The sequence below is a fragment of the Chanodichthys erythropterus genome, chromosome 19, assembly GCF_024489055.1.
Source record: "Chanodichthys erythropterus isolate Z2021 chromosome 19, ASM2448905v1, whole genome shotgun sequence".
NCBI classification, from domain to species: Eukaryota; Metazoa; Chordata; class Actinopteri; order Cypriniformes; family Xenocyprididae; genus Chanodichthys; species Chanodichthys erythropterus.
This window is the reverse complement of record NC_090239.1, coordinates 298,787-322,757: the sequence shown is the minus strand read 5'-3', so window position 1 is coordinate 322,757 and position 23,971 is coordinate 298,787. Positions and strand designations below refer to the sequence as shown.

Genomic DNA, 23,971 nt, shown 5'->3' with positions numbered 1-23,971 from the left:
CGGCAGAGCCCTTCATCTAATCATATCTTCCGCCGGGGTTCAGATTTCTGTCACCCTCTGCATATAATCTGATGAAATCATCGGGTATTAAAGGTAAAGTGGCAGTAATGGGAGAGAGTGTGAAGTGTTTTACCCAGCCAGCTCCGGTTCAGATACACGGACACAAACACGGGCGGAACGGTGAAGAAATCCACCACTGAATTCACCTCCAGCCAGAACCACAGCTTATCATTGGCTGCAATGAACTGTGGGAGAAGAAACGAAAGAAAACATGGATGTTACTCAACAAATGCACGTAAATAAACCAGTGTTGTCATGGTCAACTAAATCTAAAACCATATAAAAATTCAGTAACTGAAATAAAGCTGAAATAGAATATTAGATAGAAAACTTTAACTGAATTAAGTACTACAATTACTAAAACTAAAATAAAACTAATCAAAGCTAAATAGACAAAAATCACATAAAATTACCAAAAAATGTAACTAAAATTAAAAATGAAAACAAAATATATAAATAATAGCCAATTCAAAATATTAATGAACACTAAAATAGTATATAAATAATACTACAATAACATTGAATGTTAGTCAACAAATGCTGTAAATTAACAAACTATTTTAGAAAATTGATAATTGAAATAAAGCTGAAATAAAATAAAAATATTAGAAAACTTAAACGATTTAACTGAAATAAATAAGTTTCAGTACAAAAATTACAAAAACTAATATAAAGAAATAATTATTAAAAAAAACTAATAAAAATGACAAAATCACAAAACAAAAAATGAAGCTAAAATTAAAATGAAAAATATAAAAATAAAAGCTAATTTAAAGTAAAATACATAAATAAAACTAACGGCGTCTGTAAGTGTGTGTGTACAGTATATAACAATCTTACACGCAGTCCGAAGTACAACAAGAAGAAGACGTTGAAGGCCATGTCGATCTGCAGCGTGAAGTCCTTGTCGAAGTGCTGACAGGATTCGATGGGGCTGTTAAACAGAGAAACATTGACCTCAGTTCACTGTGATGAAGATCTGGCATTAATTAACACAGCAGTGGGGATTCATCATTACTGACGCTACATAAACACGGTAAAAGGTTGAATCTGAAAACTTTGCATTGAACATTATTTCATTAAAGCATGAGGATCGATCAACACATTTTAGATATTATGATTCTCAGCTCTCGCTTGGACTTTAACAGCAGAAATCTATTCAGTAATATTATTAATTATTAAAGCATGACTTTAATGTGTGCTATTATGACACATACTGTGGGTCAATATTTCATATCCCCTAAAGGCAACTGTTGCTTTAATAACTGTTGGTGGATGTTTTCCATGTGTTTCTGATGGCAGGGAGATTTGCAGGTAGATGAAAACATCATATCTAAAATTGCTTCTGGTGTCTACATGATAATGTTCTGATGAGCAGACGCTCACAAAGCCGTTTCACTTGGTAAATTAGATCCCGTGTTTTAATTCAGTCAGAAGCAAACAAGTGTGTGTGGACAGAGAGATGAAGAGCAAACAGAAGCAGGTGTTCTGGAAGGATCTGAGCTTCAGACCCGCTCAAGAACACACACACATATGGAGCGTTTGACTCAGTGCTTGTCAAGGATCAGAGCAGTGGGTTTTTCCACTCATCACATCAATGACATCATGTCACACCATGTGGGTCAGTTAACCTGGACTAACCCATCAGAAGCCTAAATTAGGAAAATGAAGAAAAAATAAAGCTATCACTCATCTTGTTATGAGTTTAACATCATGCATGTAATAAAATAGGCTAATATCACTTACGTTACACTCTGTTGCTTGCTACACTATTACACATAAAGCAACAATATTCCTTTTTCTGTCCAACTAGTTTACTAGATTAGATAACGTAATAGATTTTGTAATAATAATAATGTCATTTTTTTTTTAACAAACGTAATATCACTCACTTTATTAATGTTTTTGTTATACAGTTGTGCAGTTTTGGAGATTTATGTTTTTCAATTTGTAATCATGTATAAATATATACAATTATATACTTTAAAATTCACTCTTAAGAATATCATTCATGGTGATAACATGAAAAATGTGTCATGGTTTAGTGGAAGATTACAATCATCTACTGGAAAACAAACACTTTTAAAATTAAAATAACTTTAATTTTCAACTACAGCCACTAGATGGCAGCAGAGGATTACTCAATGGTTCATATACCTTTCCAGGTTTTTCATTTAGATTTATGTTTAGACATTTTAAAATCACTATTATAACATCAATTTAACATTTTTTTTGTAAGGTACAGTTTGTAAATTTAAACAGCATCTAGTGGTGAGGGTGCGAATTGCAATGTAGAGAAGCTACGGTGGCCAACACAGGACAAAGATGTCGCCGTCTGAGACAGCAGAGAGTAGCCAGTCAAGCAAATGTGCTCTGTATAGCAGTTTGTCCGTTTAGGGCTACTGTAGAAACATGTCGCCACAAAATGGTGATTTAACATGTAAGGTGACCCGCGGTGTACGAGACATAAATGGCTCATTCTAAGGTTAAAAAAACCCATAACGGTTCATTATTTATACAATAATTTAATATTTTAGCAATGTTTTTTTTTTTTTTTTGCAATATGTTACAGTCAAAGCTGAACAATGTGTTATACATGTTATATGTTTAGTATATGTGTGTGTTTTCATTTCTTCTCCTTTGTGTATGTGTTCTGTGTTGTAGTTTGTTTTTTGATTATTTTGATAATTTATGTAACGAAGAGTGGGTGGCAAAAGAGGGCGCCATACGAGCGAGAAGCGCCACTGGATCAGAGAACTGTAATCATGTCCTTGGGAGTCTGAGCGCGCTCACATCCGTGTCTCTGTGTCCATCATTCAGACAGAGCTGCTAGAGCTAGTGGAATCCACACAGACATGCCACACAATTCACACAAACATCTGAAGAATCATCCATACTTTGCATTAATGTCATCATGAAACGTAGGTCACGCTAGTATTTTCTTCCCTATTGTGCCGTATATCCAAGTAAAACGCTTCAGCAACAAGAGCAAATGTAGGGCGGGACTTGATTTTGTCTGTGTGGAATTGATTGGATGGTTGTGGTTTGCTATTGGTGGATCTCATGTGAGTGACAGGTTGCCCCGCCCTCATCATCAGAGAAGAGAAGATATTCTGATTCAAGGTTACCAGGAAAATGAATTTAAAACAATAATCATAAATCATTAAGAATAAACTCTGCAATATTGCATAAAAACAAGAACTATTTTACGACATTTTTTTTTTTTTTGAGACATTTTTCAAGAAAAGCCTTACTGCGATGAATCTGGACATTTTACTTGTTTGGATGTTTGTTAATTTATTATTATTATTATGTATTATTAAGTATGTTTTCTATGTTTTATATATCAATTCTATTCATGAACATATAGTCAGCATAAATGCAGTACAACTAATACTACCTTGATGTATAAATACTTTATTTAAATCATTTTTTACAAATTACTATAGGAATGAGATTTATTTGCATTACATTAATGAGAGCTTTGAGGAGAAAAGTCATGAAAATAAATGGCATAGTTTCAGTTCTGTTGCATATATATATATATATATATATATATATATATATATATATATATATATATATATATATACTCTCAATGTTCCTTTCTTCAGGTTTTGGTGTGGGATTCAGGTTTCAGAGACTGACACAATTACAGGAAGCAGTTCAGAGATCAGAGCGTTTATGACTGTGTTCAGGTGGATCAGGTGTGACTCTAGCGTCAGCGAATGAACGCTCCTGTACAAAGGCTGTGATCATCAAAGGACCTGAGAGAGAACAGCGAGCTGTGAAACTCTCAACCTGAAGACGTTTCAGAACAGCTGCAGGACAGAGAAACGCAACTCTATCCAGCTCTGTTTGCTCGGTTCTGTTCCAGCGGGTCAGAGAGACGCACCCAGCTGAACTGAAACTGAACCCCGGCTGTAATTAAGAGACGTTTAACGTAAGTAATACTTCACAGCAGTCTCGGGTCACATGGAGCTTTACATACAGCGGACCTGAACAACAGTGAGGAGCAGTTCACGACTCAACTCAATCGGGATTGGTCCACTTTCCTCGTTCGCACACGATCATCAGTGATATTCACACGACCTTAACGAACTCCGGGCAGTTTGTGTCATGTGTTTGGGTCTCGCTTCTTGCAGGATCAAAACTGTTTTTTGAGAATTAAGGCCACAGAGAAGCAGAATGACACTCGTCCACATCTGCTGTTCATCTGACAAATAAAATCCCTCATCTTCTAGCGCCGTCCCCCGGCCCTGACCTGATGCCCCGCTCCAGGTTTATAGTGCTCAGGACAATTACACTCCGCTAGCCAGAGCACAAAGTCTCAAATGAAATTGCTAAATCCCCCATGATGCACTAATGAGGAAGAGGATAAGGCTCACTTCCTGTGTTAACAGGTCTGTTTTCAGCAGGACAGCATGTGTGTGTGTTTCTAACGCTGAATAGGACGTGCCGTTCAGATACGGAAGATCGGAAAGATTAAAACACAAAGGATCGGGGCATAACTCACTGAAACTGTGCGCACACACACCGATTCTGATATTTCACACTGAAAATGAACATTCCTGCATGTGTTAGACGGTTTTATAATGTTCGTTACACAGAGAAAACACAAACTACACAGATGTAAGTCTATCTGACACAATGTCATTTCATATGTGTATTTAACTGAAGTGATGCAATTAGGTTAATTTGGTTTGCTCATCATTTACACACTCTCATCTCTTTCCAAACCTGTCAACGACACCAAAAGTAATTGGTTCTCGTGTGTCTTGTGTGGCACACGGCAAGTGGAACGAGATTCGAGAGCTCAGATTTTCAGCAAATAATAATCTAAATATCTGTTTATTTGACAATTTATAATACTTCTGAGGTGCATTTTGGGAGCTTGATCTGGCATCTGTGCCTATTTACTTTCGGGGAATGAGCCCATTTTTGTGTTTAAACTATTCCTGTAAGGAGTTATGGTTGGACTGAACCTCCAGATGATCTCTGACAGACGCACCTGCTCCTGGGTAATGTAATGATGCTGTAATCTCAGTCTATTCAGAGGAACACAAAGACAACAGGCTTATCTCTCTCTTCCTCTCGACATCGAGCCTGTGGCATAAACAGGTCGTGTCAAACACTCTTCACCTTTATGAGCTCAGTGATGTGTGTAATGTTTGTGTGACGTCAGTTTTACTGTCTACGTGACCCATGAAACGATATAAGTACAGTGGTGATGGTCTAAACTCGCTCTCTCTCTGTGTTTCTATTCCTAAATCTGTCTGTCACACCCCAAGGGACGATTCCTTCCGCCCCAGTCCCCATCACTTATTCATACAGGCTCCATGATTACCTTTCTGAATAGAGAGAATGTTTATTCCAGTGTATTTTATTATATATTATTTTGTCCTTATGACACTGGGACTATAGTAGTAGTCGATACGATACCTTGAAAAATATCGATATTCTATACCATTTTTTATACCGCGGTGAAGCTGCCATATATACCACCATACAGATAATTTCTCAGAATGTTTTGAAAATTTGAGTAATATTGTTGTAATAGCTTACACAGAAAACAGGCAGGCTTTATTTGAACTGTTAAACTAAATTTAGATTTTGACTCCCTGAGGTCTGAAAACGCGTCGGCGCGTTTTGCAGGATTTTTTTCACATTGCAGCAAAACAGACTTAAAATACTCCATCATTTCTTGTCATAGAGACATAAGTAATATATTATTTGAAACTATAGAATATCTTCTTTTATTTGTGTACACTCAGAGTAAAAACACAATGTTGTGCTTTTTGTGAAATAAAGAAAACTAACATGATGCGTGATCTCTCCTCTCCCTCTGAACGAAGTCCAATCTGATAGTTCTCAGAAAATGAACTGTAACTTATGAATACTAAAGTCATTAAAAATACTAAAAATGACACATACGTCTAAAGAAACGTTGAAATGTCAGGTTTTAAATCGTGCAAGTCAAGTGTTTATGTAATCTGTATGAAAAGAGAGCCATGTCAGAAGACTGTGATTCAGCTCATTATCTGCTCATGCGTCCACGCCCACGGAGCCAGCGCTATTCAGACGCAAATTCAGAGGCAATACATGCATTCATCGTCTCAATCGTGTATTTATTGTCTTGAAAAGTGTTTATTTGGATGTTAAAGCCGTGGTTAGCGATCTCTGGAAGACATGCCGTTAGTTCCTTTTCTTCTTTATATGAATTTGTGGCCTAAAGGTGTACAGAGAGCGCCCTCCGGCTGCAAGTATGAATTGAAAACACAGTATCCAGCACTCATAGTGATGACAATAAAATTACTTCTCAGTATAGAAAATTGACATAAATATATAAGAATCCATCAATATTTCTCCAAATGTGCATGCTTTTAAGCTAAAAGCCAATATGAGATGCCACAGAGGTAACATAATTGTTCAGACACTTTGCATCACAGAAATACATTATATTTTAAAGAATATAATAGAATACCATTATTTTAAATTGTAATAATATTTCACAGTATTGCTGTTTATGATGAGCTGAGACATGATCACAGAGGGTTTTTTCACAGCCTACCTGACTGAAAGGCCTCATTAATATGCAAGTCATTTCAGGTCATTATTATGTGATTCTTTTGTCTTCTCAGGTGTAAATGGCCCATTATTCATGATCATTCATGCCTCCTCGCATACTGTGTTTCTTGACAAAAGGTGTCTTACAAAAACTAAATCAATATATTGTTTTATATGAAGGAGTAGGCAGCATAATTTTTTACATAATTCTGAAGCAAAAACTCTAGTCTACAACCTCCAATACCCAGATGTCTTGTGAACACAGATTTAATATACTTTTTTGGCCTTATTTCAGTGACTTAAGTTTTTTGTTTTTTCAATAACCACGCATAAACATTATTCCTTCAAAAACACAAACATGTACACACGTTCCTCACATATTATTGTAGCCTAGTTTGTGCTGAATACAGTGTAATGACACTTTTTCCATTAATATGTTTATGAACAACTGAAAAAAGCACAAATGTCAAGGCATGTCAAAACTTCTCCAATCCCCAAATCAGCCTCAGACTCCAGAGGGTTAATGGTGAGACTTTTGTTTTTGTAATCAGCCTCTCAAAAATTATATAAAAATTTTGATTTATATTTATCGACCAATATATCGGTTATCGGCTTTCGAATATAAAGAATCCATCCATAAAGAACAAATAAACAAATTGCAAACAATAGCACAAATAAAAACAATAGAATAAAGAGACATTAAATAAACACAGCTTTCAGTGTTTCAGGTGGTTTAACAGTATATTCAGGTAAGAAATACTACAGAAATTAAAGTAATCAAATGTAAAATAACACTGGATAGTCTTCATTGTAAAAATGCTTACAATTAAACTTATAAAAGTTATTCAGTCAAAATCAGCAAACGATTTTTATTCTCTGATTAACATGACACACAGCTGCAGGTTTATTAGGCTGCTGTCACTTTAAGAGCTTGTGCACGGATCCAATATACTGATACACAACATGTGATTTCTTTCAACTATTTACATTCCAAAACTTACTGTATTTACCGGAACACTCTGCATTTTGACATACTTTTGTGTGTATTTGACTTTAATAAGTCACAAAAAAGAGCTCAATTTGGTACTCACATGATGTTTGAGAGGCAGCTTTTATAGAGGGAATGACTAAAATCATGTGCAATACAAGCACTATTCATCCGGAGCGAATGAGACGAGTGAGTGAGAGGAGGCAGGTGTGAGACAATTTATTTACTCACAACTTGCATTTGAAAGTTGGTGAGTGTTAATTTTTGAACTCTTTATATCTACTGAGATGCACAGTGATAAAACAGGAAATATACTCACTCAGAGGAGTCGATGAAGTAAATCACAAGAGCGCCGATGCTCAGAGCGAACACAAGCACCACCTGAAACACAAGACATGTTGCTTTACATGAATCTCTAAACTGTGTCACAAAAACACAAAGGAAATGCATTAAACAAGATAAATGATGCATGCTTAATTTCACAATAAGTATGCAATTATTCTTGATTAATTGCACAAAAAGGGTGCGATTAATTGTGATTAAAATGTAATCTATTGACGGCCCTAGTTTATAGTAATGCACTTACAATGCAAGTCTACAGGTTAGTCATTTTGGAGAAAAGTGCATCTTGTAATTTTGTTCAAGTGCTTATATTCAGTTATATAACGGTAACCATATGTGATATTTGTAGACAGAGTTACCCATGATTTGCCAGGAAAAAACTGCTTAAAATGCTGATTTTATGTGTGAGAGAGCGAGACTCCAGCTGAACTGGGACGCATCTCTCTCATTAGTCAGTATGTCCTGCTGGCAGAAACCCATTTTAATCTAAAGATCCTGATGAGATTTGGGCAGGAATTGGATGGTGTGTAAACATCAAGCCACAGAGGACAGGAAAAACCATTTAGCAACCATCAGAACCGATCTTAAAAGGAACATCCTGCTTTTAAGGAGCAGTTTAGACCGAATGAACATTCTGTCATCATCATGTCCTTCCAAACCAGACTTGCTTTCGTTTGTGGAGCACATAAAGAGATGTTTGGTAGAATATTCACACTGTTCATAAAACACCATAAAAGTATCATAAAATGTCTTCTGAAGCCATATGACTGTTATTTGTTATGGAAGTCATCACATGAGGGTGAGTAAATAAGGACAGAGCGAACCATCCCTTAAAAAGAGAGAACCGGTCACAGAAAAGCGATCGTGAGCAACAGGTGTGTAGATCTGGAGGAAACGCCGCTGACCTACTCTTCCTCCTGCTGCGTGTCTCTCATGCATTTTGAATGAGCAGGTAGATTATTTTCCATGAGGGGAAATGCCATTGTCTCTAAACCATTGAATCACTCATACTGAGAAAACACCTGCATGTATTTTTAATGGCCACTCACACACAGGAGCGTCCCGGTTCTGAGTCCAAGTCAAAACATCCCATCAAACGCCTGATTTTAGGACACCGAGCCCAGACGCTCAGCAGGACCTGTAGTCTGATTCATGCGTGGTCATGCTCTGACACATCTGTTTCCATGGTTTCCATCAATTTGGCTTCGTTTGACCAGCAGAGGGAGCAACTGATGCTCACAAACAAAACAAACCAGCTTCCTCCACATTCAGAAGCCCGTGGACACAAACCTGACACGATTCAGATCCTCAAACAAGTCTAAGTGGCTCAATATGTGTCTTGATGTTGTTTTTGTGCTCTACTAGATTGAATGTTGATTTTTCTCCTCATATTCTCCATTGTTGCAGCTCCTCTCTTCCCAGTCTGTCAGTAACGCTCTGTTTACTTCCTGTCTCTATGAAGCCCCTCCTTCTGAAAAGCACAATGTGCTCTGATTGGTCGGCTGGAGCAGTGTGTTGTGATTGGTGTTTGGGAAATGCCCCGCCCCTTACCATAACCGCCAGTTTCACCACACTACTACTGCGCATTAATTATTTAAATGAGGAATATTGTGAAGAAAACATAGTCATATTTAATGAACTGAATCTTTCTTTCCAAAAACAATGGAAATAAACAAACCTTTAGAAATATTAATGGAGTGAAAGGTGTGACAACTTGCCCCGGTCTCGTGTATAAGGTATACCATCTGAATCATCAATTGTATGTGAATAATTCAGAATTGGAATATATAATGTAGGAGTGTGAGTGGTGTGTCCAACATGAGATGTAATCAGCCTGTCTGAAAGTGAAACTCAGTTTGATTTCTAATCGCTGACTGATATCTAAGACACCTGTGAGTCTGACAGAGAGCCGATCGGATCTGACCTCCTGTCACACGCAGAATAAAGAGCTGACCGAGTCAAAGCGTTTACTACAGCTGCAGGGGTCAGAGGTCAGCCCTCATTTCACTAACCGTCTGTGGCTGAAAAGGTTTTTACAGATGAAATTCAGTTTTATTTCTTCACAATAACACAGTAGTTTACCATTTTCCCCATTTAGATGCGCAGCCAAAGTGGAGCAGACTGAACAGTTAACAGCTATAAAGGCTAATAAAGGTTGAGCTCATTATTAGGACAATGACAGCGACGCTGGATCCTCTCAGAAATGCCACTGCGTTTAATAGGCTGAATACGGCAGATACAGAGAGTCATCGGGGGCCTGAACTTCCTCATCCCATCATCTGTCAGACGGACGGAGAGAGAGAGAGGTGTTTACAGCGGCTTCCTGAATTATTGACTCACCTCTTCATCCCATCATCATCATCCTCACTCTGTAAATGAGTGTCTGTAGTAAAGAGAGGGAAATGTCACAGATCTTCTGATGAAGGACGGAGAGTGTTAGTCACTGAAACTCTCGCTTTATTATTAATGATAAATGACTGAAAAGCTGCGAGAACTAACAGTGCGATCTCATGATTGAGACACGTATAACATTAATGTATAAAGAGCTTCTGAAGCACAGCCCCTTTTGAATATGGACATATTTTCAATCACAGATTAAAACAAAAAAAGATTGACAAATTATATGATAATTAAATGTTTACTGCAATTGAACTGAATGCATTTGACATCCATTATGTTCTGTGTGATCTCTAAACCTACAAATTTGAATGGAAATGTTTGGACATTTTTTGTTTTTTATTTGAATAAAATGAAAACTAAAAGACTTTCAAATCACATGAGCCAATATTTTATTCACAATAGAACATAGATAACATAACAAATGTTTAAACTGAGAAATTTTACACTTTTATGCACAAAATGAGCTCATTTCAAGTTTGATGCCTGCTTCAGGTCTCAAAACAGTTGGCACGGGGGCAACAAATGGTTGAAAAAGCAAGAAATTTTGAAAAGATTCAGCTGGGAGAACATCTAGCAACTAATTAAGTTAATTAATATCAGGTCTGTAACATGATTAGCTATAAAAGGGATGTCTTATAGAGGCAGAGTCTCTGGGCAGAGTTGTGAAAGAGTGTGTAAAAACTGTGTTCCTCAATGTCAAATTGCAAAGACTTTGCAAATCTCATCATCTACAGTGCATAGCATCATCAAAAGATTAAAACTGGAGAAATCTCTGTGCGTAAGGGACAAGGCCGAAGACCTTTATTGGATGCTCCTGGTCTTTGGGCCCTCAGGTGACACTGATTGTGTCAATGACATTACTAATACTTCCAGGAACCACTGTCGGTAAACACAATCCGCCGTGCCATCTGCAGATGCCAACTAAAGCTCTATCGTGCAAAAAGGAAGCCTTGTGTGAACATTGTCCAGAAGCGCCGTTGTGTCCTGTGGGCCACTTTTCAAAGTGGAAAAGTGTTCTATGTTCAGACAAGTCCAAATTTGACATTCTTGTTGGTAATCATGGACGCCGTGTCCTCCGGGCTAAAGAGGAGGGAGACCTTCCAGCGTTCAGTTCAAAAGCCAGCATCTCTGATGGTATGAGGGTGCATGAGTGCATACACTATGGGCAGCTTACATATTTTGATAAGATATATAAAGGTTTTAGAGCAACATATGCTCCCCTCCAGATGACATCTGTTTCAGGGAAGGCCTTGTGTATTTCAGCAAAACCACATACTGCAGCGATTACAACAGCATGGCTTCATCGTAGAAGAGTCCAGGTGCTGAATTGGCCTGCAGTCCAGATCTTTCACCTATAGAGTAAAATACATCAAATACGATCACAAACTCTTCAGCAGGCCAGAATGGAACTATATTCCAACACCAAAACTCCAGAAACTCATAGCCTCGGTGCCCAGACGTCTTCACACTGTTCTGAAAAGAAGAGGAAATGCTCCACCATGGTAAACATGTCCCCGTCCCAACTATTCTGAGACCTGTAGCAGGCATCACATTTGAAATGAGCTCATTTAGTGGATAAAAGTGTAACATTTCTCAGTTTAAACATTTGTTATATTATCTCTGTTCTATTGTGAATAAAATATTTGGCTCATGTGATTTGAAAGTCTTTTAGTTTTCATTTTATTCAAATTTAAAAACATCCCAACATTTACGGAATTCGTGTTGTAATCAACAAAACAAAGCTGGAAACAATAATCCAGATCCAATATTGTAATATTGGCTGACAAAATACCAAATTACTGATTAATACCAATATTTTATTCCATGTTTTGATGAAATCACTATCATTCTGGTCTATTCTCTTGAGACGACACGACATACCTCAAAAACATCAAACCGCACTTTCACTTGTGCATATATATTCAAACTTTCCTCATCTCAATCCGTCACAACACAAAAAACATGCCGAGTCACAGGTTCTGAACAACGTGAGGGTGAGCGAATGACAGGATGTCCAGTTTTGTCAGAGTCAGTGCTGATGTAATCCAGTGTTGTGATGTAACTCTCTGATGATATTTTGTGTGTCGAGACTCAAATAAGAGGAATTTCATAACAGGGGTTCCGGTAAAAACTCTAGCATGTGGAAAGAGGGACAAAGAGGATTTTGAGTCTCATGTCCTCAATGAGAGCAGATTATTTCGTCTCTAGCAGCTTCTGATAACCTTTCTAACCACTTTAACTTCATTTACACCTTCATGATGTGAACCTGTGCTCTTAGTAAAACACACAGTACATTCACTGAGCTAACAACTCAAATCTGCTGCAAATTTTACTTTACTTTTACTTAAAGCTGCCAAGTCTTCATGAGTTTCCAGCATTACACAAAATCAATGATGCGACTGAAGTTCAGAGGAGAGAACGGATCAGTCAGTAAACAGTCAAAGCTCTGTAATCTGGCCACTAGTCGAAGTACAATCACTTTTAGCGCTTTCATTCAGTCCTCTGTTTACTCAGAAGAGCTCATTGAGGGATTTTGTAAACATGTCTTTGTTTCCTGACGGACTGATGTGAACCTGTGCACTCGCATTCCCAGAAACACAGAGAAGATTAGTGTCTGATGAAGCTCTTGCTATTTTTATGGCATTTCTGCCCAAAAAATACTGTCAGAAAAATCAAAAATAGATTTCATTTTCTTCATATTTCTTTCAAAATATGTCTATAGAAGGTCATTGGTTCGATTGCCAGGGAATGCATGAACTGATCAAATGTAATACCTTAAACACAATCTGGAGTGCGTCTGACAAACACATAAATGTAAACGATCAGATGAATCAGAGCATCGAGGAGTTTAAGATCTGCTATCACAATCAAACTCCTATTCTGTTTTCAAAAGTGTGTTTTCAAAATTCTCTTCTGCTCTCCAAAGCTGCATTTATTTGGAATAATATTTCACAATTTTACAGTATTTTGATCAGTGTAAATCAGCTGTTTTCTATGTGAATATATAGTAAAGTGTAATTTATTCCTGTGATCAAAGCTGAATTTTCAGCATTATTACTCCAGTCTTCAGTGTCACATGATCCTTCAGAAATCATTCTAATATGCTGATTTGCTGCTCAAGAAACATTTATGATTATTATCAATGTTGAAACTGCGATAAATTCCACTTTTCAGGATTCTTTGATGAATAGAAAGTTTAAAAGAACAGCATTTATTTGAAATAGAATCTTTTGTAAGATTACAAATGTTTTAATGTCACTTTTGATCAATTTAATTTGTCAATTTACAGTTTTTTTCAATTGCTAACAAGCGTTTACCAATACTTAAAGTGACCCACGTTTGGTTTTCGATCACTGAAAATGTGTACAATTGACCAATTTACTCATGGAGCCGCATTAAGATCTCCGTATCTCTGGGATTGATCCATCGAGGGTCTTTAAAATGAAGATACCAAAAGGAAAGTTTGTTAAGAACCAGAATCTAAAAGGATATTAAGATATCTTTCACACTTTTTGAGCTACAGGCATGCAAACTTTGAGTCAGAAAACACAAGAAGGGCTTTTTCCCATTTTTGAACTGTCACTTTTGGCATATAGTGAAACAAAGATCGATAAAGTCAGCCGATTTTACTAATAGATCTACCAATCTCTGTGGGAAAATAAAATAATGATGCTGCCATCTTTATTACAGTTTTTTTCAATTGCTAACAAGCGTTTACCAATACTTAAAGTACTTTTTCTAAACTCTTAACACAGCAACGCACCTACATCACACAATTAGCCTAATAGTTAATTTTCTGCTCAGAATCATATTTTGTTATATAAACACAAACTCTACATTTCAAAATGCTAAAAACCTTTTTCTACACATACTAACTCTATCAAAACACAGCAAACCTGATTCAAAATCGAGTCGTTCTGTCAAACACCAACACTAGTTTTCTATCCAACATGAACATATTGTCAATCAAAGTTCAATGACTGTCAAAATACTAACAGCTGATGGCATTATGAAAACTGCATTACTGTCATGTTTCAGTTCTACCTGCAGAAAATATGAAATTCATAGTTTTTAAAATTGAGTTTCCTTTTACTGCAGTAAAAGTATAATGCATGTAAGCCGTTCTAATTATGAGTGTTGAATGTGTGCATTCTTGGCAACAGAAGAGAGTCATTATTTTATTGAATGTGCAGTAGAAAAAGAGAAGAAGAAGTAACAGAATTGCTCAGGGCAACTACTGGTCAAATGAGTCCCTTATGCAGAACTATAGTGTTCCTGTTGGTTGAAATCTCTTTCTGGGGGTGGGTGTGTGGTGTTGATGGAGCTCTCATGAGGGTGGGATGGTGTCCACTTGGAGGCTAGTGCCCTGTGCAGACCACATATTGTGTAAATATGAAACAATGGTTGTGGAATCATTGTAGTATAAAGCTTTTACTGAAATGAAAACATGAAATTGCTGCCATTGATCAACAACAAATCCAACATACATGGCCTTTGGTTATTATGGAAGCTTTTTTTCCACCACAGAATAAAAAAGCATAAAAGGTAACTTGTGACTTTTTATCAAAAATATTTTTTATTTTGCAATTCTGAGTTTATGTCTCACAATTATGACTTTTATTATTCTCAGAATTGTGATAAAAAGTCACAATTACCTTTTTTTATTTTCTATTTATGGCAGAAATAAGCTTTCATAGGTTCATCGTGTATAAGGGGGAAAACCATAGAGATGCACAATCCAGCACACATTCTTCCTCCTCTCCTCTACCTCTTCTTCTCACTTGTCCTGATCCAACTTCTCCTCTCCTCCTTCATCAATTCCTCTCCCTCACCCAGATATTATTTTCTCTCTGCTCCTCTGTGTTGTTCTTCATACACACTGAACAAATCCAATTCAAAGAGTCCTATTTTACTGAGACTGGAATCTGCCAAATATTTAAGTGATCTGCTAATTAAAAATACTTATCAATTGTTTCAGTATGTGTTATATGTATATTTTCAATACTTATGAGCTGCTGTTGTTGCAGAAGTATAGGTTTTATCCTATATTTAATGATTGGAACATTAGGTCTTCATTTCTGACTTGCTGTGTTTAAGCATTTGCAAATAAGATGAGAAAGATCCATGATTTTGGTATGAGGTATGCTTATATGAAAAGAAAATTTAAGCATTTTAGAAAAGTGTTAATTGACTGCATTTTGTATGAAAACGACATGAATTGTATTAATAGTATGGCCACAACAGACAGATGTTCTGCTAAATGTGTTTAGAGTTTTGAAAATGTGACTACAGATTGGACAAAAGTATGTTAGCAATTGAAAAAAACTCTAATGTGTCCTTGATGAATAAAAGTAGTTTTCGTTGAACGGTGTGTGAAGATACAAACAGCTCTGTAGACTCAGTTCTAGAAATACCTGCTATCATTAATGAATCTGGATCAGAGTCTGTCCAATATAGATCTCTGACCTGTGCAGGAGGCTGGAGAACACTGACAGAGTGTGTGTGTGTGTGTGTGTGTGTGTGTGTGTGTGTGTGTGTGTGTGTGTGTGTGTGTGTGTGTGTGTGTGTGTGTGTGTGTGTGTGTGTGTGTGTGTGTGTGTGTGTGTGTGTGTGTGTGTGTGTGTGTGTGTGTGAGTGTGTGAGAGAGAGAGAGAGAGTGTGTGTCCACAAAACAGGACAGTGAGTTTGTCCCTGCAGAGTCATAACTAGAACATCCTGCGTCTCTTTCTCATCTGTGTGTTTTCTGACTGGGTCAATCTTAAAAAACTGTACTGTCTGGGTCACGTTTCATTTACATTTATGCATTTTGCAGATGATTTTATCCAAAGAGACTTGCACTGCATTTAACATTTACATTTTATTAGTTCATGCATTCCCGGAGAACTGAACCAATGATTTTTAAAATCATAAAAAAACAATGAGAAATTATATTTTGCATAAAGAAAAGGAGCGTTTCCTGCCGGTGTTTTGGTGAAGTAAATCTGCAGGCTGACAGGTGAGACAGATAAATCACGGGTGGAGAGCGGCGTTTGACCGCCAGACGAAACGACTGACCGTCAGATTCTGAACCCCAGGTTAGGTTTTAAGCATGCAGAGAGGATTCCCTGCTGGAGAGCTTTTGTTCAGCTCTTGTCCATGCTGCTCATGTGTGTTGAGTTTGTTTACATCAGTGTGTGTGTGTGTGTGTACTGAGATGTCTCTTTGACGCAGCACACATGCAGTGTTGTACATTTTACATCTTAAAATGCATTCTAAAAATCTGAATAATTTGTAACAAATAATTATTCACAATATTTTGAAGGGCCCATGATAACATCATCATGCATGTTCATTATCGTGATATACCAGCACGCATTATTTTTTTATTTTCCATTTTTATTTTAGTTTTTTTGGTAACTAGTTTTTTTAGTTATTTTTAATAGGTTTTGTTTTTGAAAATCATGTAAATAGATTTTTATTCACTTTTTTTTTTTTTTGTTTAAACTACATTAAAATGAGAATTGCTGCCTTGTCAACTAGATGAAATAAAGTTTGTTTTTTATTTTATTTCGAGTAACAAATGCTTTTAATGGTTTCAGTTTTAGTTTTTAGTAGCTGTATGTTGCATTCATCTCTAAAACAAAATGATGCATTTTTTAAATTATTGATTGATTTCAGCTGCATACAGAACGGCGATGAATGCACAAGTGTACATATTGTCCGACTCTACCTCGTGTTGAAGTAACCCTGAAGCAGAGTTAAAGTTAATGAGATAATTAAGCGATTAAGTGATGATTGTGCATTAGTGATGAACACCTGCTGTTAACAAGCAGAATCACCGAAGAAAAGAGAAACACAAGAACTACAACTGACTTCAGTCACAGCTTTAGATCAAATCAGCTGAAGATAAAAGACGTTAAACCTCTGAAGATCTGATTAAACAACTCCACAAACAGCATTACCAGCTTCACTTATTATTGACCAGATTGACTTTATTTCTGTCAGAAGTCTACAGAAGCTCTAATAGAGAACTAACAGATGTTTAGAAGTTTTAGTGGTCAAAAATGATGCCAGATCAGAGTTTGCATTAGTTGAAAGTCAAGTCAGTGTGTTACTTGCTGTTCTTTGTAATTAATTCTGACATTTACAAGCATTTCTAGGGAATATTTTTTACACTTTTTTTTTTTCAGAACCACATTTCACAAACGAAAACCTACGAATACTAATGAGCACGCTTGATGACAGATGTCAGGACGGGTTTACTGGTTAACTGGTTGGTTTATAGATGATCTGTATTCCAGATGGAGAAGGTTTAACACCACAGCATTCTGGATCAGAGCAACAAATCAGCCTGTAAGACCACTAAAGAGAAAACACACACACACACACACACACACACACACACACACACACACACACACACACACACACACACACACACACACACACAGTCCATTCACACTTCTATAATGAGCTCCTCTCTTTTCCTCCAGGCAGAACTTTTAACCTTTTCCTCTCAATGTTTCTGCTCCACATCACATCTTCTCCGCTGCTCTTCCTGACATGTTCTCACTCCTGCCGGAGGAAGACCTCCTCACGGGAGAGATGAAGGTGATGTGGAGCAGACTACTTCACTAGAGGCCTTCAAACACAGGGTTTATGGGTTATTATTATTATTATTTAATTATTCTTTTCACTGATAAAAAGAACACTGTGACACTATAATTGTTTCTCTCTATCAGGATTATCTAAATGTCAAACTCTGATCAACATTAATTTTTTATCTGAATCTGACAGGATAATTCACTCATTATCTAACGCAGGGTTTTGTCCTAATAAGTGAACACTTTTAATCAGGTCAATGTGGAGAAAGTTTGACTGAAACAGTCGCATGCTAAAAGCTTTACAGCTGTGCTATAATTACTTTCTTTATCAAAAATTATTCATATAGTTCACAATACTTTAAATGGGTCATATTTTACATGTTCTTTCAGCGTGAAAAATGAAGCGTGAATTTGGAGGCGGAGCAATGAAAAAAGGGGCGTGTTCGATTGCATCTTTAAAGATGCAGTAGCCAAAAAAAAAAAAAAAAACTGTAAAAGAGTAATGTAAGATAATGCAAATAAATTCATTAAAGGTTTAGTTCACCTAAAAATGAAAATTATCCCATGATTTACTCACTCTCAAGCCATCCTAGGTGTATATCTTCTTTCAGACGAACACAATCTGAGATATATTAAAAATATCCTGCCGGAAGCTAGTTATTATATATATATATATTAATAAAGTTTTAAATATGGATATTTTTCTTACAAAAACCATCACTTCGCTTCAGAAGGCCTTTATTAACCCTCTGGAGTCGTATGGATGCACTTTTTGGGATTCAAAATCTCACCCCCCCATTCACTCCCATTATAAAGCTTGGAAGAGCCAGGATATTTTTTTATTATAACTCTGTGTTCGTCTGAAATAAGATGGCTTGAGGGTGAGTAAATCATGGGATAGTTTTCATTTTTGGGTGCACTAAACCTTTAGCCAAGTAGAACGTCATAACGCCACAGCCGCTCCATCAGCTGTTGCTTAAAGTCTCTAGTTTTACTCCACGCGACCTCTGAAAAAGGTCCGAGACCGACTGTCCTCCACGTGTGACAGATGAATGTTTCAGAGCGACTCTGAATCATCTCAGACCTTCAGAACCTGACGTCATGAGAATAATCCATCACCAAAGTCATTAGAGCAGTGTTCAAACGCAGCCGGACAGTACATGAATTAATAAAACCCTTTCCTGAAATATCCCTGAAGATTCGCTAGGGGAAGAGGAAACGCATCATCGCTGAGGACCCTCATATACTGTCAGCGCTAATACAGCTTTAATGAAAGAGATCCGGTTACAGTTGAGCGCAGGGGTCATCTGATCGTGTCACATGACTGTATTCATGTTCATCAAATTAGACACATGTCAACAGGGACAGTCGAGTAACAGTTCCTCATCCTCAAAAACAAAACATGAACTCTATCCAACTAACTCAACTACAGTAACTGCTGAACCTGTGCTATACTTGTGTTCATCTGACCCCTGACACACACACACACACACACCTGCTGTAGGGAGGTTAACTGCTGTCACCATGGTTACAGACCATCGCTGTAAACTGGAGAGGAAATGACTCATGAATTAACTTCCACATGCAAACACGCACACGCACACACACAGAAATCTTAGTTTAACAGTGATATTTAGTAGAAAATGTAGCCTAAACATTAAGCACAGTTGTACTATAGTATACAGCAGACACAGCGGGTCTCAAAAGTAACCCTGGTTTTACTGCAGTTATACAGTATACAGTTATTCAGCTTTAGTTACACATGAAAACTATCCTCTCCAAACAGACCGGCTCAATCATGGAAAGATTAATAGATCATATTTGAATATCATCATGTATTTGTATCTGTATATTGTCACAAACAACCAATGGACAACAAACATGAGTTAGAAATATTTCTATAATCCCACATGTTTACATTTTGTATTTTAAACTGATGTTCATTAATGTTTATTTTCCCTATAGAACTAACAAACAAATGAATATATAAATAAAATGAGATAATTAGATATTATTTCTGATGGTACTGTACTACAAGAAAAAAATATCTCCTCCATGGCAACTGCAGCATCTCGTGGCATATGAATAAGTCATATGATTGGACACACCAGGAGTGTGTGTGTGTGTGTGTAAACATTAGCACTTTAGGTGTGTGTGAGAGATACATTACCCTGCTAGTGATATACGATACGTTATAAGAGAGAGTGTGTGTGTGTGTGTGTGTGTGTGTGTGTGTGTGTGTGATGCATCAGACAGAGGCAGACAGATTCTGGGACTCTGGATAATCTGCTCTGGTTTAAGTCTCTGCTTTAAGCCGTCGTACAATCGCAATCCCAGTAACGTTCCTCTACATGTGCCGCCCCTCGCCATCACAAAACCCTCTAAACCTCACATGAGATTATTACAGCCAAACCGCCCGGTTCCTTCCCCCTCGTCGAGTGACGCCCAGCATCCATGAGTGACATCTGGGGCACGTTCAAGCTCAAACCGGTGTGCAATGTTTTGCTACGTTTTCCGGGTTGAACGACATGTTTCCTGGAAATGGTCTGCAACGGGTTTGAGATGCGTTTTCTCTTGTTTGGTGGGTGTGTCAGAAATGTCAGCCCAATCAGTGGCAAGATGTATATAAACCGCGCGGTATTAAAGAGACAGCTTGCACAATGGGTATTAATGTAACATAAAAATACTATACTTATATATTTTGCTATTTTATTGTGATGTGACACTTTAATAAACTTTTCTATAATCAGAGGAGAATAGTTGGTAAATATAATAAATAGTTGCAACTCTTGCGTCATTAGAACGGGGTGTTCAACGCGCCACCGTTTACGTTTAAAAAACGCTTTGTCGGGGCTGAACGCAGCCCTGATGGATCAATCAGCCTCTATGAGCCAATCACAGGGCTGCACGATTTGAGGGGAAAATCTAATTATAATTTTTCAGATAAAAATTGCTATTTAAAGTAAAAAAGCATGTTTGCTGTGTTTGTTTGTCAGGGGTCAGGTGGGTCAAGTAATAAAGAAAATAACATTCCAAAAATTGCGTGTGGTTCACAGGTGGATGAGAGATCAATCACTAATGTGATGATTTTAATAAAGGCACGGAAGTCTTGTTTCACAGTCAAACGCAACGAACATTCGTTTTCAACAACAACAACACATCTCTCTTCAGGAAAAAAACAATCAAGGAAAACATCTCTAGAGCACCTCCTAGTGGTCATTATATAAACACTAAGGAACCTACATGAGACATTGCTTAATATCTTAACAGCTTTAACTAAAATATACACAAGCTTAACAGAGATTATTCTCATAATACTTAATACATATATATATATATATATATGTACAATTTTACAACAGTAAAATAATAATTCCAGTTCAATCTGTCACTCGTTGTCATCAACTTTAGCTCTGTGTGAACATCCTGTTGATTTTCTTGTCATGATGGATTATAATTCATAAAGCTTGACAATATGGCATCGTGAGAGAGACTAAAGAGGTGTCGGGCGTCTGGACTCACCAGCACACGTCCAGTGAGCGTCTGAGCAGAGATCATGACCCCGGCCCAGTCCTTCACAGAGGTCATCCATCCCACCTCGCTGGCCGCCGCCTCCGTCTCCCGCTGCCCGCCTGCTTTAATCACGCCGTCACTGAGGACCACCGGGTTACTGACCCGCTGCACGTCCTGCACACACACACACACACACACCGTCAGTGACCACATGGAGAGACATGAAGCCTGTCAAGAACACACACAGGTCACATTTCATCACAAAATCAAAAGAAAGAAATATTTATTTTGCAAAAAAGAACATGACGCTGATTTTAGCAGCATTGCAACATTATTTTAATTTCAACTGAGAAATATTCTTCCTTGAAATCATATTATTTATTCTCATTATTTTGGAGTTTTTTACCATAATGCAAAAAAAAAAAGTTGTAATGCATTTAATTTATGTCACAAAGCAAAAATATTCTTCTGAGATTCAGTGGCAGATGGAAAGATCTGATATAAGCTTATGAAAAATAAGAATAAATTGATTGAAAATGAGTCATAGGATAGCTGACTTGTCAGAGAGCATGTGAAAACATAAAATATCTAATAAAATGTACTATTTTAATGAAAAATTTATATTTTGTATTGAAGATGAGTAACAACGGGAGTTTTCAGCATTTTAGACAGGATACTCAATGCAGAAAAACAATAAAAGACATGAGGAGCTGATCAAATAAAATAATAATGAAATTAGCTGAAAAGGAAAGTCATTGCTCTTGCTCTTTTATTTGACATTTCAGATCTTAATTATTATTTATACATAATCAAACCCTGGCAGTGTGGTTAAACTGTCCAAAAGTGTGGCTGTGCTTCATCTTTAAGCTTGTGATCTCCATAAGGACTGAATCATTTTATATTTCACTTTCATTATGAAATGTGGAACGGCTCGGAAAGCACTTGCAGTATCATACGACGGCCCACATATGATGTTTAGTCTGACAAACACACGTGACCTTCACATGCTGATGTCAGGCCGTCACCTGCCCCTCTATTCCCCTCACACACTCGCAGCGATTCTCCACACGCAGGCTTATCTTCGGTCGTGTGTCTAAAACAGGACCTCAGCGCTGGAGTCCGGTGTCACGGTTCAACACGCCGGCCAGAGAATGCCACATATGTGAGACGCGTAACACACGAGCAGTCGGTCTTAAATGCCACACTGAAATACACACGCTAGCGCCGACCTACCGACACACAGACACATTCACGCGGCCCTTAAACGCTCTGTAAATACTGTAAACACTTCACCTCTCTCCAGCTTCATTTCACACACACACATTAGCACCAGCAATCACCATTTCAATGTCAAATATTTCCAAGGATAATACATGAGAAAAATGTTGAATTTTTGAAAAAAAAAAAAAAAAAAAGTCTCTTCTGATCACCAAAACTGTCTATTTGATCAAAAATACAGTAAAAATAGTGAAATATTATTCCAGTGTAAATCAGCTGTTTTCTGTGTGAATATATAGTAAAGTATAATTTATTTCTGTGATCAAAGCTGAATTTTCAGCATCATTACTCCATTCTTCAGTGTCACATGATCCTTCAGAAATCATTTGCTGCTCAAGAAACATTTATGATTATTATCAGTGTTTTTAAAACAGTTGTTCTGCTGCAGATTTCTGTGATACACTTGTTTTTTCAGGATTCTTTGATGAACAAAGTTCAAAAGAACAGCATTTATGTGAAATAAAATCTTTTGTAACATTATAAAATGTCACTTTTGATCAATTTAATGCATCCTTGATGAATAAAAGTTCTGACTTTCTGACCTCAAACTTTTGAACAGTAGTGTATAAAGTTGTTTGACGTCAGCTGAAAAGGAAAGCGATTATGAAGACAAACGTGTTTTTGTTCTGTTAATTCAATTAAAACAGGAACATGAAAGTAAATGATGATCATCTTTCATTTAGAATAAATACCACAATATTCCATTAAAATAAGATTCTCATATTGAGGAGAATCTGTAGGTCATCAGACGCAGCGCCTGTCAGCACTGAGACCCGAACAGAGCCGAGAGGAACCACAGACACGCTTAATCACATTACACAAAACCATCAAACACATGCATCAGAAAATAAATAACAACAACATCATTCAAAATACAGACTCTAAAAGAAGAAGATCGACTTTGGATACAAACTTCACTATGATTAAAGTCAGAATAAAAATCCAAATGGACAATGCTTGTTGTTTTCATGGAATATTGCAGTGTTTATTCTAAATGATTTATCATTATTGTTTTAAATTCATGTTCCTCTTCTATGATGATGAGGGCGGGGCAACCTGTCACTCACATGAGATCCACCAATAGCAAACCACAACCATCCAATCATTTCCCTACAGATCAAATCAAGCCCCGCCCTACATTTGTTCTTGTTTGCGAAGCAGTTTCACTCAGATATACGACACAATAGAGAAGAAAACGATCACAACTTCCATTTCATGTGACTTTAAAGAGCGTTGTTGT

The 23,971-nt window shown here is 37.1% G+C and overlaps 1 protein-coding gene across 8 annotated transcripts in view; it reads right to left on the bottom strand.

Annotated features, from left to right (window-relative positions):
• LOC137007459 (calcium-activated potassium channel subunit alpha-1a-like) overlaps window positions 1-23,971 on the bottom strand; it is a 93,032-nt gene that overhangs the window by 51,891 nt on the left and 17,170 nt on the right. For all 8 annotated transcript variants that reach the window (XR_010892621.1, XM_067368934.1, XM_067368936.1 and 5 more), the window contains exons 2-5: window positions 21,463-21,627; window positions 7,935-7,996; window positions 901-994; window positions 134-245 (exon numbers count right to left, since the gene is read on the bottom strand). Coding sequence is in view for 7 of the 8 variants with exons in the window: in XM_067368934.1 (XP_067225035.1) it covers window positions 134-245; window positions 901-994; window positions 7,935-7,996; window positions 21,463-21,627 (433 nt within the window). In the remaining variant the exon portion in view is untranslated. The remainder of the gene's footprint in view (window positions 1-133; window positions 246-900; window positions 995-7,934; window positions 7,997-21,462; window positions 21,628-23,971) is intronic.